The sequence below is a fragment of the Geospiza fortis genome, unplaced genomic scaffold, assembly GCF_000277835.1.
Source record: "Geospiza fortis unplaced genomic scaffold, GeoFor_1.0 scaffold486, whole genome shotgun sequence".
In the NCBI taxonomy this organism is placed as follows: Eukaryota; Metazoa; Chordata; class Aves; order Passeriformes; family Thraupidae; genus Geospiza; species Geospiza fortis.
In genome coordinates, this window is record NW_005054417.1 from 147,072 (window position 1) to 165,090 (window position 18,019).

General features: G+C 38.5%; 1 protein-coding gene across 1 annotated transcript in view; it reads right to left on the minus strand.

Annotated features, from left to right (window-relative positions):
* Positions 1-1,128: 1,128 nt before the first annotated feature.
* CRYBG1 (crystallin beta-gamma domain containing 1) overlaps positions 1,129-18,019 on the minus strand; it is a 98,158-nt gene continuing 81,267 nt past the window's right edge. Inside the window, exons 15-21 of the mRNA XM_005426596.2 lie at positions 16,370-16,479; positions 16,007-16,136; positions 12,145-12,284; positions 9,592-9,715; positions 8,291-8,449; positions 5,286-5,448; positions 1,129-2,740 (exon numbers count right to left, since the gene is read on the minus strand). Coding sequence (XP_005426653.2) covers positions 2,652-2,740; positions 5,286-5,448; positions 8,291-8,449; positions 9,592-9,715; positions 12,145-12,284; positions 16,007-16,136; positions 16,370-16,479 — 915 coding nt within the window. The 3' untranslated portion in view covers positions 1,129-2,651. The remainder of the gene's footprint in view (positions 2,741-5,285; positions 5,449-8,290; positions 8,450-9,591; positions 9,716-12,144; positions 12,285-16,006; positions 16,137-16,369; positions 16,480-18,019) is intronic.

Sequence of the window (18,019 nt, forward strand, 5' to 3'; positions counted from 1 at the left end):
AGTATTTCTTTTTTAAAAGCTCGTACAGGATGCATAACTTATAAATCTTGTTTTAGAAAAGCCTCTGATTCCTTCATATGCTGCCTGTTATTAAGCAGACAAGACATACTAATGCCTCTTAAGCACTTCTACCTGAAAACCATATTAAAAATGTAGTTGTGAATTCTGCAGAACACCCCTCACTCTTAGGAAGAGGAACAGTCTGCAGCATTTTCCTTTTGTATGTCTTGGAGCTTTTGTTTTTCAGGTGTAAGTCCTGAAATAGTGAGGCACTCTTATCTGCTTGTCTATATGAAACCTGTGCTGTTTTTCCTTGGTTTTCCTACTTCTGTTTGCCTTCACTAATGCAGATTATTACTCAAGCTATTTCATTCTTAGACCTAAATGGTCACATCACTGTCTCAAGACTGATACTTTGATCTTGTTATAGCAACTCTCTCATGACACAGCTAATCTAAATAGAAGCATGGAACAAAATCAATCTGTAACTGATAATTATTCTAATTGCTGAACTCCTGGCCCAGATTCAGCTGACTGCAGAGTGCAGGTAGGGTAGACACAATTTTGTGTCCCTGTTCTGCTGTGTCTCATCAGTGCTGGTGAAGTGCTGGAGGGGGTGGTTTGTGTCCAGTGGGCTGTTTCTCAACTTGCCATTTTGCCAGATGGGCTATGGAGTAACTTCCCCTGCAATAATGCAGGTGGATTGAAGGAAAATGGCAACTTCCTAAATGAGAGCTGTCCACTTACTGCAGTGCAGCTGTGGTGATGCACAAACCATGTCATGCAATGCTTCCACCAGGGGACAGAAGCGGCAGCTGTGTGAATGGTGGCCCTGTGTACAAATGCTTATACAAGTGCCTGTACAAACATGTGCAGAAGATTCTTCTTGTATAGAAGACTCACCCATTCCTCAGAGCCTGTAGCTATTCCACACCATGTATTCACTCCTCAGGGGCTGGCTGTTGCAGAGGAATTATGGACAGAGATAGGCACAAGATGAAAGCAAAACTAACTGTAAAATGTCATTTTTCTACCTTTAAAAATTATTTCAGTAAAACATTACCTAACTTACATTTATTTGTAAAATGCTATATTATATATAGCAAGAGCACATCAATATGACAAAGTACCACTGTGTTTGGAACTAGTAACATATTTTATATTAAGGACAAAAAGCAGCACATTTCAGAGCAACAAAACTTCAGTGCTTCTTTACAAAAGGAAGAAAATTAGTAAGGCACTTCCTCTAGGGTGCTAATAGCAAAAGCACCAGGATCCTTTGAGGCAATACAATAGTAAGGAAAATGTTAATTTTAAACAGATTTACTATGCAAGACAAAGACCTGGATGCTCCTCGGAGCAGCTTGTAGTAACACTGGTCTAAGCCAGAACAAAACACAGCAGCATAGTACCAGAGTTTGTATTTTACCTTTTTGCCAACATTATCAAGTAAAACTAACATGACTAGGTTCAAAGCAGAGCAACAGAAGGACCTCCTGCAGTCATCAGAGCATCCTACATGTCAGGAGCTCTTTGCTAAACCAGTAACACTTACTTGGAATGGGCACAGCCCTTGTGGCTGGGCATGTATCCAGGCCTGGCTGTGCCCCTTCCTAGAGGAGTCTGACACTTCTGTCCAACAGGGAGCTGGGAGCCCACCACTATCATTGCTTTTCAACATCTCCAGAAATATTGGGGAGTTGGGCATTCTCCATGTTGGTAAGCCCAACAGGCAGTGGCTGGAAAACTCAGTAACCACAGTGCTTACAGGCTGTTACAGTCATCTGTAGTAATTCTTTCCATAAGAATTCTTGTTTCCTGTATGATTTTGGAGGTCAGCAAGACTCTACTTACTGAAACTGTTTTAGAAGGTACAAATATGTCTTGGCAAAGAAGAAAAATACCCACAACTCAAGAAGTTAGGCAGCCCAGAAAATGGGCAAATTCTTCACATTCCAATGCATCCTTTTGCCAGCCTTCTCTTTTTCTAACAAAATATCTGCTACTTTACATCCTCTATACATAAGAAAATCTAGATTTTTTCTTAATTTAGGACTTATTATGTTAGCATACTAACTATACTTGAAGCCACGTGTTAAAATGTCTTTGGATGTGCTGTACTAGCAGTCTTTATTACTAGCAGTCTTAAATTTTCAGTAAACCTAAGTTTGTTCCAGTGAACCAAATATATTAATTTCCCATAGTGAGTATTTATCTATACTACAGCCCACAGGTCCAAGTTGCTATACCCACATACACTGCTCTCCTGTCTTTTATAAAATAAGTTACACTTACTGACTTTTCTGGGTTAACTACTCGCTGACATGACTGTAACTCCATGGGGTCTCTCTCAGTTATTCCCTTCTAGCCTGAGGCATACTGCCAAATCTCTATCCAACACTGAATTGTAAGGATTTAAAAAAAAAAAAAAACTAAAAAAAAAAAAAAAAAAAAGGAACAGTGGGAGATACTCAAGCTTTTATAGGGAAAATGATCTTGGATAGGGAGGTGAAATAATTCTGTTGCTTGTTCTTTTTAAAATTGTGAAGACAAAACTCTCATCGTTGATCCTGTATCCTTCAGAGATGGCAGTGCCAATTCCCATGTCTAGAACAGTGGCCAATCCAAACATCATCTTTGCTTCACTGGGTTTATACAACCAGCGGTTCCCAACACTGCGTTAACTTTTCTTCACTGACTGTGTTGACAACAACATGGTCGCAGTCATACTGAGTGCCTCCTGTAGAGAGAAATGTCAAAGAGGGGAGGTTATCTTTCAAATAAAAGACAATACTCTAGGTTTCAGAAAAGCTCTGTAAGAGCTGGTGTAGACAATTTATCTTCAACCGTAGCTCTGAGAAGACAAATGTATTTTCATCACTGCCTGCTTTTGGAATTTATTTTTGAAACAGTTTTTGAATTAACCAGGATCAGTCTCTGCCTCATTCTCTCCATGCCTTTAGCAATTCAGTTTCTCAACATTTTCAGCCTGGATGGAAAAGGAAAGAAACACTGCAGTAGAGTCAGGTGCAGCTCCTTGAAGACTGTCACTTCCTAAATGCCATGCTTGACTATTCAGTTTTCCTGCAACAACTGTCAATTGTCACTTGGCTCTAAAAATAGAGTGAAGATGTTTAGATGATGAAGTAAGTCCTTCTGCTACCAGACAATAAACACGTGACCAAGTCAGAGACAAGGTCTGGCACTCATTTACTCCTTGGCATTATAATCCTTTATTTTGACCAGATGAATCACAAGTCATCATGCACAATGTATCACCCAATGTTCAGCTGTTTCCACTGGCAGCTGAATGTATCTGAACGCAAAATGGAAACATTTCTTAGGAGAGCTTAATCTACTTAAGCAGTACAATGCCAAATATGTTCTCACAGAAGAGCACCATTAATATTCTAACTTAAGAAACTGGGAAGCAAAGACACATTTGACTGAAGCTGGAAGTCAGAATTGGTGGATTTTTCCCTCAGATCTAGTATGTACTGCAGAAATGTAGGACACGTGCATTTCCTGCAGTACAACACACCTGCAAAGCAGGTGGTATTCCCACTGGAAGTAGGCATCTGTGCCATCCATTTATACAAAGCACCAGGACACCCCCACAGACAATGTCTTTTTGTTCTGTACCCCCATTGCCTCACCCTCCCTGAGTGAGCAAAAGACAAGCCTGGCAGCTGAAAGCTTATGATGAGTGTAACATACTGAGCTTTGTAGCTAATGTTATTTTTTTGTAGCTCAGTTATCACTGAGAGTGCAGAAATTTTTTTAAGTGCTGTCTGATAGAATGTAAACATGTTAAGATGGGAAAAGATGGAATTTTTTTTTTCAGTGGATAGAGAGACTATTTGCTTTGATAGCATGGTGCTCAGGACAAGGCTTTGTGCTATGCCAGTTTATCCACAAGGTGGCACTGGCAACTGCAGTTTCACAACTGCATTCATTTGCTGAGGAATTCTTTAACACATAATTTGTGGTCTGGAATGGATCGGCAGAGTTGGCAGAAACAGGCAATGTTCTTACTAGGCTTTCTCAAATAAAAGCTAAATGTATCTACTGTTTTGTATTTATTGTACAGATTTACTTTTTTTAAAGCTAAGAGTGCATCTATACTCCCACTACCAGGCCTATCCATTGTAAAGTTCTTCCACTATAAATGCAGAATACGTAATTGCTTTTAACATGATTAACTGAAGAAAAGGCAATGCAGCAGTATGTCTGCTTCTTTAGAACAGGCTCCCCAGAAAAGTGGTCACAGCACCAAGACCAATAGAGTTGAAGAAGATGCTGGACAATGCTCTCGGGCACATGGTGTAACTGTTGGGGTGTCCCTTGCAGGGCCAGGAGTTGGACTTTGATGATCCTTATAGGTCCTGTCCAGCTCAGGATATTCTATGATTCCACATGTTCAGTCCTGTTTAGTTCTAAAGTGCTGGCTGTTGACTGTGCTATTTTTCTGGTTGGTTTGGGTTTTTTTGGGGGGGTAGTGGTCATTGTAATTGACATAATTAATGTCATAGCATCAATTTAAAATCAATTTTAAAACAGCTAAAAATATTAACAGAATATAACAGATAGAGAAAATGTTTACTCCCTTCACCCAAAAAAAAGGAGTTATGTAAGAACATCTGATTATGCTAATTCTGCTAATCATTAAATCTGCTACTTTTTTAGACCTTCTGTGAAGCTCTGAAAATGAAGTTCAGAAACTACACAGATCAAATTACTATGACAAAAGTGACTCCAAAATACACATCAAGTGTTCACAGACCCCACCAGGCTGCTATGGCAGAATCTCATGCTTGCCATATAGGCATAGCCATTAACAAACAAAAGAACCCCACCTCTTTGCATCTAATCACGTCAGTATAGAAGCCTGCCTTTGCTTTCCTAATACCCTTTGGCTATTGCATCTACAACTACTATGTAAGAAAATCTGCACTTACAGAAAGTCAAGTTAATGAAAAGTTAGGTTGTTCTTGCTTCACCATTTTAAATAATCATATTCACATTGCCCAAAAATTAACTGAGGCTATCTACAGTGAGTGGACACTGAGAATACAAGATAAGCAAGTACTGTGGGTTACTAAATTGTATGTAGGAGAAATGCAATGAAGTCTTAGGGCCTGTATAATTCAGGAGGTCAAACTAGCTGATCGGGTCTTTTTTGCTTCTAGATTAAAGCAACTAAATCACCATCCTTAATTTAGTGTGTATCCCACTGCAAATACCATGTAATTAAGACCCAGTGTAATGAGATAACATTTGCTTACCTTTGATATCTAAAACCAGCTTGGGTTTCATCTTGCTATAAATTCTGCCATCAGGACTAATATGCCAATATTGTTTGTCTTCATTCCGCTCAAATGACAGACCGAGTTTAGAGCCAGGAGTTATAAGATTTCCAACAATTGTCAAGCAGCAATCCTCTGCCATCTGTGTCATCAGAAAGGCAACAGCAATTACTCAGAATGGCTTTACTTCTACTGTCCACTGTTTTTTTTATCAAATCTGAGAGATATCATCAGGTGAGAATAGAATTTGGGAATGACTTTCCCTCCAGGAATCCATTTTTGCCCCAAACTCAAGACTCATCTTTCTTTTGTTCCTGTTTATGTTTATGCTGACACACTCTACTACACAGGAGCATTAAAATAACTATGGTGTATCAGATCAAAAGGAACAATTAGCACCTGTCTATAACACTGGCCAGTAACTGAAGATTACATTTATACCATGGAAGATTACATTGCCAGTACACTTGTATGAAGTATGTTCCTGGTTATCTCTTCCAGGCTACAGCAATTGCCAGCCCAGAGACTTTTCCATGCATCCTGGAATCTTTAATGCTCATTTTCTGTCCCGTGTATGAATTTATTAGTCACTACCCTCCAAGATCAGAGTAACCCTTTAATGTGAACACCCTTGTGTATTTCAACCCTTCCATACTGTGGCAAGCAGTTCCAAATCCTAACTATAATTATTTTTAAAATATATATAAATTAAAAATAATTTTATGTGCAACTAGTTTTATTTGATGCTCTCCTCATCCCTGGATTATTTTAAAGGATGTGTTGTCTATGCTATGTTTGCAGAGACTTTAAGCACATCTTCCCTCAAAGTGTACCCTTTGTAGGCTAAAATGTCCTCAGTGTTTTGTCTCTCTTCCTTGCATAGAGGCTCTCCATTTCCTCTGAACTATTTTTTTCCAAGTATTTCTAGTTTTGCAGTAACCTTTTCATAAAGGGGACATAACTGCACAGTAGCAAGTGTGTGAATTTCACAGGGTATCACAGTAATATTTGCTTCTTTGTTCTTCATTCTTTTCCTAGTCACTTGTATTACTTGATTTCAAACATCTGCAAATGTCTTCTTGGTTAAAAAAGAGCTGGCAAAAATCAAGGTTATTTCAAAAGAGTGTTAAGGCTGTACTACTAAGTAACAGTCAATTTTTCTACATAAACAGTGATTTTCAGTAGATCATCATAAACTGTGCCTTTAAACTACTGAATGCACTTCTGTGGCAGATTGAACACTCATCTGTCATTGTTGAAATAGCCCTAAATTATTTTACAAGTACTTTTGAAAGAACTTTTTCTTGAAAAAATTATACTTCTAATTGTCATAATCTAGAATTAAAGAAAGCTGATTTGGTTGTGAAATTCTCACTTGTATCTGACGCGTTCTCTAGTGGGACAAGGAAAACTCTGAGCTTAGACATTAGGTCCACTAGGCCAAAACTTCACTCATCTCCATGAAACTCATGAAGAGTAAGGAGACCTGCATTCACATCTGTTTCTGAAAAAAGAGCAGAATGACTTTCATATCTTGCTTACTGGTTATCCCACATACTTAAAACAGCCCTTCCTTGAAAACCCCAGGCACAGCTCAAGGTCACATCTCATGACTCAGTCACTGAGATGACCCAAGTTTACAGGAAGGTGCAGGTTGTTTTAGTGACCTGTGTAGTTACCCACCCAGGAGCTCAGTTTTCTTTGTAATATGTGGGTGAACCCAATTTCTGGTTTGTGCAAAATGGATTTACTACCATTCACCAGAAAGATGGCAGAGCTCTGTAAGAGTTCAGTCACTTAAGATCAATGTTGCCAGCTTGCACTCTGCACTAAGCTACCTGACTGCTATATAGCACAAGCCGTGTATTTTCTGTGCACAGAAAAACTGCTTTATGAGATACAGAAAAATGGCAAAAACCAGGAGCATTTATCCAAAGCCATATAATACCACACTGTCTCAATATGAAAACTTGTTGACATGTTTGAGAAGCACCATCAAAAGAGAAGTCTTTTCGATGTCATATTAAAGCTTTTAGCTTACTTTGCATCATTTTGCTGTCTGCATAAATCCCTTTTACAACTGCATGTGTCCTGTAAACATGTCCAAACAATGCCTTAGCTTATTAACAGTAAGATTCTTCCCTCCAGCATAGATGACATAGTTATAAATGGCTCCTTTGAAGTTATACAATCCTATAGAAAAAGTTCACATGCTTCTTTGCAGTCAAGCTGTTTAACAGTATTAAAGTAACTTAATTTTCTTTTGGCAGGCATCCCTACCGAAGACTGTTCATGCTTAAACTTTGTATGAGCAACTGTGCATACCTCTGCTCACCTCAATGACAATTTGCACATGATTAGTTTTATGGACTGTGAGAAAAGTAGGGCTTCATTTGGAAACTTGTACAGAAGAAAGGAAAAAGGATGGATTTGACTAATACAGGGATAACCAGAAAACAAACAAAAAACCCCAAAACAAAACCAAAAAAACCCCACCCCTAAAAGGCTCAAAAGAGTGGGATTTTATCTTTAAGCTTGCCTAAATGCAGAAGAGGATATTGTCCTAGGGTGACTTTATGATGTTTATATTTTTAACCATCTGTTTCCTCCCAAATTTGCTCTAAACTGGTACAAATACCAACCTACATTACATAACTGTCCTACTGCAAGGTATGCATAGTTCAAAATATTATCAGGAAGGGTCTCCCCTGCCTTGATACTTTTGCAATTCTTTCTCTCAAAATTTCAATTATATCAAAAAAAGTATCATACAACTAGTTTTGTATCACCTGAAAAAGCCAGAGTTGATTAAAACAAAACAAAACAAAACAATACCCACAAAATACCAATTCCTTACAGAAGGATTACATTTTAGTTGAAACAGATTAAGCCTATAAAATAAAGATGCTGCAGTAGGAACTGAATTCATAACGCCCTACTACTGGAGAGGAAAAGAGAAAATGTACATTGAACTCAAACCTTACCCGACACCTTATGAATCCCTCCTGATAAACCCAGATTTGATCATCTGAGTCTGTATCTTCTGCAACCTGTATTCTGAGAAGATTCAGATTATCTAGGTTGCCATCAGCTGACATGAATTTTCCTGTTTCCTTGTTTCGAAGCCTGAAGTACACACGTTTCTGCACAAAACAAAAGAATTCTTAAACCACAATCTCAGCAGAGAACACATCCTGCTCTGAGTTAACTTCAGAGCAGTTACTGTCAGTGCTGAACCCCAAACATCCCTTTTTCTTTCTGAAAGCTTAACTTTTTTATTTGAGAATGTAATTGAGAAGCCCATAAACATCTGGACAAGACAAACTGTGAGAACTCACCACTCTGCATGGAGAGTTTTAGGCTTTCCTATGCACTGAAATCAGCACACAGTGGAAAACTAAAGATTTTTAATTCAGAGCAGAACTAACTTCTCTCTGCTAATTCCATTCCATATATGCTCTTAGCTTTCATTAAGGGTACATTTGTGTGGCCTCTTACACATGAACACTTCTGTTCAGACAAGCTCTCAGCAGGGCAGTCAAAATGCATTATTCCTAATTCTGCTTAAGGCTATGCAAAGACAAAGCTATGACAGCAAGCGAATGAAGCTGGTTACAGGTACAAGTAACCTATGAATTAGAAAAAGCTGTTTCTCCAACGAAACCAAGAACCTCAAATGTTACAAGCTCCCAGGACTGCTGCACCATTGGACAAGTTCATATGGAACAAAATATTATACATATTTATAGAACAAAATAAAGACTGCATGACAAGAATAAATTTTGCATTAGATTTGCAAATTATTCTGCCAACTAATAAGCAGGGAGGGACTTTTCCTCTTAAATCAACACAAAATCACTACTAACTGAAGTATCTTTTTTTTTACCAATTTTCTTGTTGTTCCATAAATAATGCAGATAGTACAGACAGTATGCCAGCAACCAGTCTGGGTGCTAGTTATGAAACAACTTAAAATCATTTCTATATAGCAGTTATAGCCATTATTTATTAATCCTTAATTAATCCTTATATGCTGTCTTCTGTACTTTGGTTTAAAGGATGCTTAATTAACAGTTTAAGCCGTGTAACTGCAAAGCCATGTAGCATATTCAAACAGCTTTCATTACACACAAAACTCTGGATTTCTTTACACAATTGCCAATGCTGAAGTTTGTCACATGCCTGTGACAAGGCTGTAACACTGCTTACAGCTGCACAATATCTCCCCAACCCCATGACAAGATATAAATAAGTGCTTGATGAGCTCATCTCAGAGCCCACTCACCTGCAGTAAAGGTCTCAGAGAACCTATCTGACAAAAGCCACTGGCTTTACACCAATCTGGAATTTCATTTGGTGTTAACATCATCTGACGTCCCCTGTAATTACTGTGTTCATAAATTATCCATCTATGAGGAGAAAAAATAAGACAATGTTTTAACTGCTAAATTCTGCTTTGGAAGCAATAAATGAGTTTAATAGAAATCTGTCCCACAACATAGTAATGTTTAGCTCTGGAAAGCCAATTATCTTCTTTGTAACAGGCCTTAAAAATAATAAAATAGCATCCTGATTTAGGTCAGCCACACTGAGATGGGTACACAGGAGTTCTAATTTTAGAATCCTATTATTTAAAAATTACAAGCTGAATGAAGCACAGCCTTTTCTTGGGAGAACGCAACTTTTGAATACCATTTGTTTTCAGGAGGCACTGTGACTCCTCAAGGAGCACAGATCTATATATGCAGTAAATGCTACATTGCTGCAGGTGCAGAACCAGCTGGTTTGTGTGTCTGAATTTGGACAGGCGTGGTTCACATGAGAAAGAACTACTATGGATGCAGACTGGAACAAGCAAATACTGGAAACTGCAACAGGGTGAAGTTCTCCTGGGTATTTTGACAGAGGTTTTATTTCATAACATCTCTCTTCTTTCCAAATACCTGTGAGGGGGGTGGGGAAGAGGCAGAGCAAGAGTGCACATCGAAAGAATTTGTTTGGCATTCCCTAACATGCATCCAACTATGCTTAAAATCACACAATGAGTGTAATCTGTCAGAACCCAACTTCTGATTCTTCATTATTGGCACAGCCAGTGAATTATGTCTGGGCTTCAAAATAGGCTGCCATACAGTGCAATTTCTAGAGTTTTCTCACAGTGATGTGCTGGGACTGTCTGGTAGCCATGGGGATTTGAGTACATGAACACTCAATATGTTCGTTTTCAGGTTACCTTCCCTCCTCTGACTGATTTGTCACCAGACTTCTCCATCCAGAAGCAAACTCACTTTAATTTTGGTGCTTTTTCACTGCCTAATACACATCTATCCCGAGGAATTCTAAATGGAGGTCTCTAAGCAAAGGACGAGAAGATGAAACTCTCTTCAATAAGGGAGGCAGCAGGGGCAAGGAAGCTGTAAACCCTGTATTTTGACACATTTCAGCAGCTGACACTGCCATTATGAAATCCAAATTTACATACCACATTCTATGTTTCCAGTGAGCCACCAAAAAAAAAAAAAACAAAACCAAAAACCCACATATATTCATTGGACAGGAAACACACACAATTCACAATTCCATTACCTGGAATCATGATATTGGCCAAAAAGTTACTTGATACTTGACTTCATGTTATGGAAAGAGAGAATCAACTATATTGTGGTTATGGTGAAAGATTCTGAAACCTTTGGAGGCTCCACAATACAAACATGTACCTTTTCTTGCAACCTTTGTTTCAAAGTTCAGTTTAGTGTGCTAAGAAAACTCTTTGACCAGCTTATCCTGATGAGGAAAATTATTTACTCTACAGATTTGCTTATTAGCAATCCACTTGAGGGCAGTCTTAAGCTACCCAGCAGCATCTCTCTAGCACACACCTTGGAAATTTACCTCTTCAAAAGAACACATTTAAATGCAATGCAACTGTAACATGGACCTATCATTAAAACAAAAACAAAAAAAACCAAACAAAAAAAAAAACCAACAAAAAAAACCCAAAACAAACACACAAAAAAAAAATCAAACAAAAAAAAACCCCAAACGAAACCAAAAACAAAAACCAACCAAAAAAACAAAACAAAACAAAACCAATAAAAACCCAAATGACAAAAACAACCAAAACTGGGGGCAAGTATCTTAGAGGTAGAGGTTATCAACGGGGAAGAAAAAAACAAAAAGAGAATTCAACAGATCTGCTGGAATCCTAGAATATAGGACAGTAAATTTAAAAAGCATTTTAAAAAATGCTTCCAAACAGCTTTTTTAAACTTCATGACAGACTACTTTTTACATAGTCTTCAAAGGTATGTTTAGAGAACACAACTCCTTAAAAACATCCACCAAATCTAACTGGTAGATTCTCATCCAATTCCTGAAGTAAAAGGGACTATTACTACTAACACCAAGAGAGGTGAGCTCATGGTCTGATTGTACCTCTGTGTCCACAGCAGAGGTTAAAAGGATGACGGTGAAGACTTACTAAAAAACATTTTGAACTTGTAACACAGATCCCAAACCAAATTATTTTTTTACAACTGAGACCTAAACCAAGAGCAGAGAAGTTGGTTTTAAGGATGCTATCCAAGCTGATTTTTATAATATGGCATGAGAGAAGACATGAGTTTCCCTGAGAGCTTTATTCAAATTCATTTCAACTCCTAGCAAAGGGCATGAGTCAGTGATAATATATTGATGAGACAGGGTATGAAAATGCTCTGTAAGATAAAATGGCATTAATGCACTACACACATTATGATATTCTAATTTTACATTCTGTGGTTCCATTACACCTGTAAGTACTTCATTTTAAAGAATCAAAAGGTCATTTTAAACTTACATGCCACCAAGGACTTGAACTGAAGCTATGCGAGGATTGTATCCCAGGAACTGAAGATTTAAGATTTCTGTACTGAACTCGATTTTCTTTCCTTGGAAACCCATCTTTTCAAAAAGAGCTATGCAGGGCTCAGACAGCTCCTGCAAAAGGAAGATAAGTGCTTTTATAGGATGTTGGAATTCCAGATGGTGATTGTGAAGATCAGTACACCACATACTCCTTTTATTTTAGAGGTTTCTTCTGGATTGCTTAAGATCAAAAACCCAGAATATTTCTGCTCTTCAACTCTCCAATTAAACTTGAAAAGTCACAAAAAACCCTTATACAAAATACATGAGAGACCTGCTTGCATGGAACATAAAGCTTCCTTATCTTCAGGCACAAAGACCTCTGTGGCTGGTTCTTGCACAATACCTTAAGTATGTTTTAAAATACATTTTAATCAATGCCATATCTCTCTTTCATTGCACTAACCCCCACTCGTGGGAATTTTCATACAAAGAGCTGAACAGACAGTAAGATAATATGGATTTCTACAGCTTCAAATGATGACAGCCTTGTCAGCACTGCTTATCACTTATTGCATTAATTTTTAACTTTTACAGTAGGTTACGGCAACTTCAATCTCTGACTAGACGAAAGATTCAAGATTCATACTACTGAGGTAAAAATTCACAACAAGTGAAAACTCTAACATTGGAATCCTTCAAATTGCTGTGGGGAGATGATTCTTCCCCTTCTCTGTCAAAATGCTTCTGGTGTCAGAGGGATTCTGCCCACAGGAAGCTCTCTGCAACACTGAATCCGATTTGAATGTTTTCTGGAAAAGGAACTTTGGACTCTTTTCTGTGGGGCAAGGTATCTGTAGTGGACTGAAAATAACCTGTCATAATGAAGGCCTGTGGAAGCTGGGTTTGAAATTCCCTAGGGTAAAGTCAATTAAGCCTGAGTGTCCTGGTGCTGCAGTGTACACTCATAGACAGAAATGACACTGCCACTCCCTTTCTCACCAATCTTCCAGCCAATGACTGCATAAATCCAATGCCACAGCCAGAAGAGCTCCTTCCTTCTGGCAGGTGTTCAGTGCACTCACACATCAGCTGGATCGGGAACGCCTGACATGACGCAAAGTCTCGACAGACTCCCATCCGCCCTCAGGCATGGAAACAGGCCCTCCAAGGCAGAGCTGGCTCCTTGCATGCGTGGCAGCTCATATATGCATGCTTCCATGGGAATTTGTTAGGCAAGACCTCCCATCTACCCATTTCTAACAGTGCTTAAATTCCTCTTTAATCTTGCTTTAGATGTTTAAGGGCTCAGATGATGGCGTTGCATGAGCGTCACCATTACCTTCACAGCAGTCCAGTTTATCACAGAGCAGCTGAGCTGTGCTTCCTGATGGCACACATGCTGCTAGGCTGTGGAGAATTCCAGGAGAGGCCTTTTCCCTTTACTCCAAAATCAGAGTATGCTCAGCCCCACCATGAAAGGCAACACCAGTTAGGTTGTCATGCACCACCATGGGTGAAGAGCCCAGCGGGACCAGTCACACTGTGATGATGTCCCAGTGCCTCTGAACTCAGCCTTTTTACAGACTGGCACCTGCCCTCTGAGACATGCAACTTCTCAGACAACAGCCTTTCAGCCTCATGCAATGCTTTAGAAATAATCCTCTTGTAAAGAAAACAGAAAATCCTCCAATTTTCTGCCACACCTTACACTGGGCATTTTTTTTTGATTCAGCAGCAACACTGTTATATAGAACAGTGACAAGTGCAAGGTCAGCTCATGAATTTTCTGTCAGTTCTTCCCATGTACTGCACTGTACTAAGCTGGTGTTCCTGCAGATCTCCATTTAGTTATTCCACAGGGTTTCTCATTACAGATGACTGTTCAAGTATAAACCACATTCACAGCTGTTTTTATAGTATGCTCAGGAAGAAGAAGATGTGTCAAATTCAAGAAGGAAAAATGGTATTTTCTATCTGCAGCACAACTATGTGGAACATGGAAAGCAAACACAACCAAGATATAGTGGAATCTAACCCCCCAAAACCCTTGAGCTTATAAACAGCCCTTAATACAGTTTCATAAGTTCCCTTATTTAAAAAAGCCCTTTTAGTTTTCACTTAAAGTGTATCAAATATCCCTTTAATTTCCTTTTTTTATCGGCCCTTAAAAATGATCCCTTCAAAGGGGTATTTAACTAGATAAATACAGTAACATGACATGAAAACAGAAAAGGTGCCTTCTTGTATAGAACTGTCATGAAAAATCCTGAGGAAAGTTATAGAAATGGCAGATGGTAGGGAGGAATTAAGATTGGCACTGCCAAAATACAGTCCCAAAACATGTCTGACAGGTGAAACCAGGAGCTAAAATAATAAGTCTCAAGCTTTAGGAAAATCATGAAAAATAAACAATGTAAGTAGTAAGACAGAAATAATCGTTCTTTCTATTCTGGTTTGCTAATAAACCAATGAGCAAAGTAACCCATTCTCCTCTTCTCTGCAGCTAGGGAGCCTCTGAAGAAGGAAGCAGCAGCACATGATTTGCAGACAGATGCAGCTCTGTGCTGCTGTCTGAAGTGTGATAAAATGTAGGGCTAGAACAAGTTTCACAAGTGTAAAGAACTTAAAGAAGCACAGAACTGGCATTTCTGTTTTAACACATCAGTCTCTGTCACAAATAGTAAATCATTCAAAAGTAAGCTGATCCTTCCAGCTTGAAACAAGCATTTTAAACCCAGGAACTACTGAAATGAAACAAGCATTTTAAAGCCAGGAACTATTGAAATGTATTTTAATTCATGGCAATCGCCCACCAAGCTTGGCTAGAAACAATTCTATTGTTTTTAATAAGATCTGTCTACTAGACAGCCCAAGAGTTCAGAAGGCAGACCTACTTGCTGCAGTTGTTTACAGAGTATATCAAAATTCTCCAGAGCTGTGAAAGAGGATGACACATTTTAGCTCTCCATCAACTGCTACACCACTGACAGGTTAACAAAATTACACTGGAGTGCAATAAAGTTGCCAAATTCAAAGAGGAGATTCAAGAGTGAACTCCCCCTTTTTTAAAACGAGTACCATCTCCTCATGTTGCTGTAAGTTCCTGGAATCTTGACCACATTTTGCTAGTAATTACTTTGATCTTAAAAGATACTTGCAGATTCTGTAAGTGATCCATCATAATCATTGGTTGCAAGCTTGAGCAAACTCATTCCTGGCCACTGATGAGTTACAAAATATGTAAATGTAGTTTAGTTTGTATCCACCACACATAACAACACAGCCTGATTTTGCCAAATGGTATTGGGTGTTGCTTTACCTTATCTAGAAGGGTGCATTATTTTGTGATTAACTCAAATTCCATTGTCCTGATTATAACAACAGAGTCTTATAATTACATGTATTTCATGCAAAGTTGCTTAATTAGGCCTGCTTTTTAAATATGCATCCAAAACACGGTCCATGGTACAGATATTTCTTCACACCATCCTACCACCTTCTCAACCTATTCTAAGTGGTCTCTCCTATCAGGAAATAGACCTGACTCTTTACAGAAGTTCTTTTATAAGCTGTTATTAAGAACAGGCATCCCAGGCAGTTGCTTCTGTAATGTCTTCTCCTTTACAAAAGCAGCACAGAGGTCAAGAACACCTGACTAACTGCAGCTAGGACATTTAACTGCTACTGCACAGAAAAAAACCCAAACCAAAACAAATAGACCAACCCCCTCACCACCCCCACTAACCCAAAGCCCCCTCTGTTGTATGCATGCCCTAGAATTTTTACTGTTGCAAAAAAAGCGTATCATCACTGTCCTTATCTTTACAATATTTTGAATATGTTTTACTTACAATATTTATGATCTGTAAAGATTTTAGAACTGCTTGGGGTGAACAACCCATTGCTGTCAGATCAGGATAGATCCCTTCTTCCAACACATACTGGTTACCGGCGAATTCCTCCTGGTCATACACTATGCAGCTGCAGAAAGAAGGAGAAGAAGTTCCCTCTTAAGACATCTGTGCCAGTAAAATGCATAAAATGCAGATGTATTATTTACAATGTTTTGTCCTGAAAGACTGATGTGCAAATAGCAAAGCATTGTTCTCTCTAAGTCCCCATACATGAAAGCACCTGTGTGTTAGAAAGCTGGTTGCTTTTCTAAAACTTTTACCATTTTAGTGATTTTGCATTATTCATTCAATATAACTTACCTGCCATCTAAAATTTTTGAAGACTTCACAGCAAATGAATCAATACATCCTGTGCTTTTTTCAAATATTTGGCAGTTACCCTTGAATTCAGGCTCTGAAAATAACTGGACCTTTAAAAAGTTATAAACATATTTAAAGAAATTAATTCTTCTACCTTCAGTTACATCTCTACCATTAATTCTATAATTACATAAAACATACTTTTAACACCCAGCCTTCCTTGGTTACCTATGTTTGTCACCTCTTCAGTGTTACTATCCTTGCTCAAGAGAGCAAGGTAACAACTCCAAAAATTACTTCTGGCTGTAAATCTTAGTGACATACAAAATAATTAAAACAACTATAACAAGTATATCTTCTTGATCTATCAGCTGGGTAAGATGTTTAAATTCCCGAAGAGTGACCAGAATAGGCACAACTTTATTAAAAGGCCATAAAAAAGATTTCTTTTATATTGCTAATCTGCTTAATCTCCAAAATGCATACTCTTCGCAGTAAATGAAAACTCCCTGCCTCTCAGAACACTAATGGTGTATAATCCTGGCAAAGGACTCAGACAGCATGCCAAGAAGCATGGTATATATTCCCCGGATAGATGGGCTTTATGAGCCTGTTACAGCTACAGACACAGTCTCATGTTAGTTCTTTCTCTGCTCCAAGGATAAGAGATGATACATCCCCCAGAGTGCGTTGCCCTTATTAAAAAATTAAAAAATAAAAAAAATTCTAAGCAGCAAACTTGCTAATTTGGCTAGAGGATAATTAGCCATGATCACACAGAAGTCATTCTCATTACAACATGCCTACCAGCTTTATTCACTCTTAATAGAGATAGGCGTGTGGGCAGGTACAGCATTCTCCAAAGAGGAGCATGCTGACAATGGATGCAGCCTGTTGGCTGCAAGCCACTACTTCTTTGTTTCCTTAGGATAACGTCTTCCTTAGGATAGGGTCTTAATAGGCACATAATGTAAAGATGCAAATAATTTTTCATGCACACAGCTGAAAATAAGCAGCTTTGAGATTTTTATTCCCCATAGTTTATGCATTATCCCTATGCAGGGGATTCCTGTGAAGCGTGCTACTAATCAGGAGTAGCAAACCAGGACAGCTAAGAATTGTCTCCTTAGTTTTGAGGGCTGTGATATACTCACTACTTTGACTGAAATGAAAATAAAAAATAACAATAACTCTGTACAGGGAAAAACCTGAAAACTTGAGAAGGTTCAGAAATTAAGAAGGATGAAAAAAGCTGTCCATTAACCTCACTGCCAAAACTACATATTAGTACTTGCACAAAGGAGACAATCCAATGTAGAAATATATTAACTCACTGAACAGACAAGTTCTCCCTGCCATTTCCTTCCCTTATGTTATTGACAAAAAATGGCATTAACTTTTAAGCACAACTCGGCAGTATTTGTGAGTGAACAACTCCCTTCAAGTGCAACCACCACCAGCAAAACTTTTAACCAAAGAAATAGGCTCACAAGGAATTAAGCCAGCTGTACCAAGAACAACATCTATCCTGTAGTGCCCTCACCAAAACATCATCTGTTTGTAGAGCCCTAAGCAACAGACTCCAGGTCCTGCACCGTGACATAGAGGGCTGCAGGCTCCAGCTCTATGAAACAATCACTGATTCCTCAA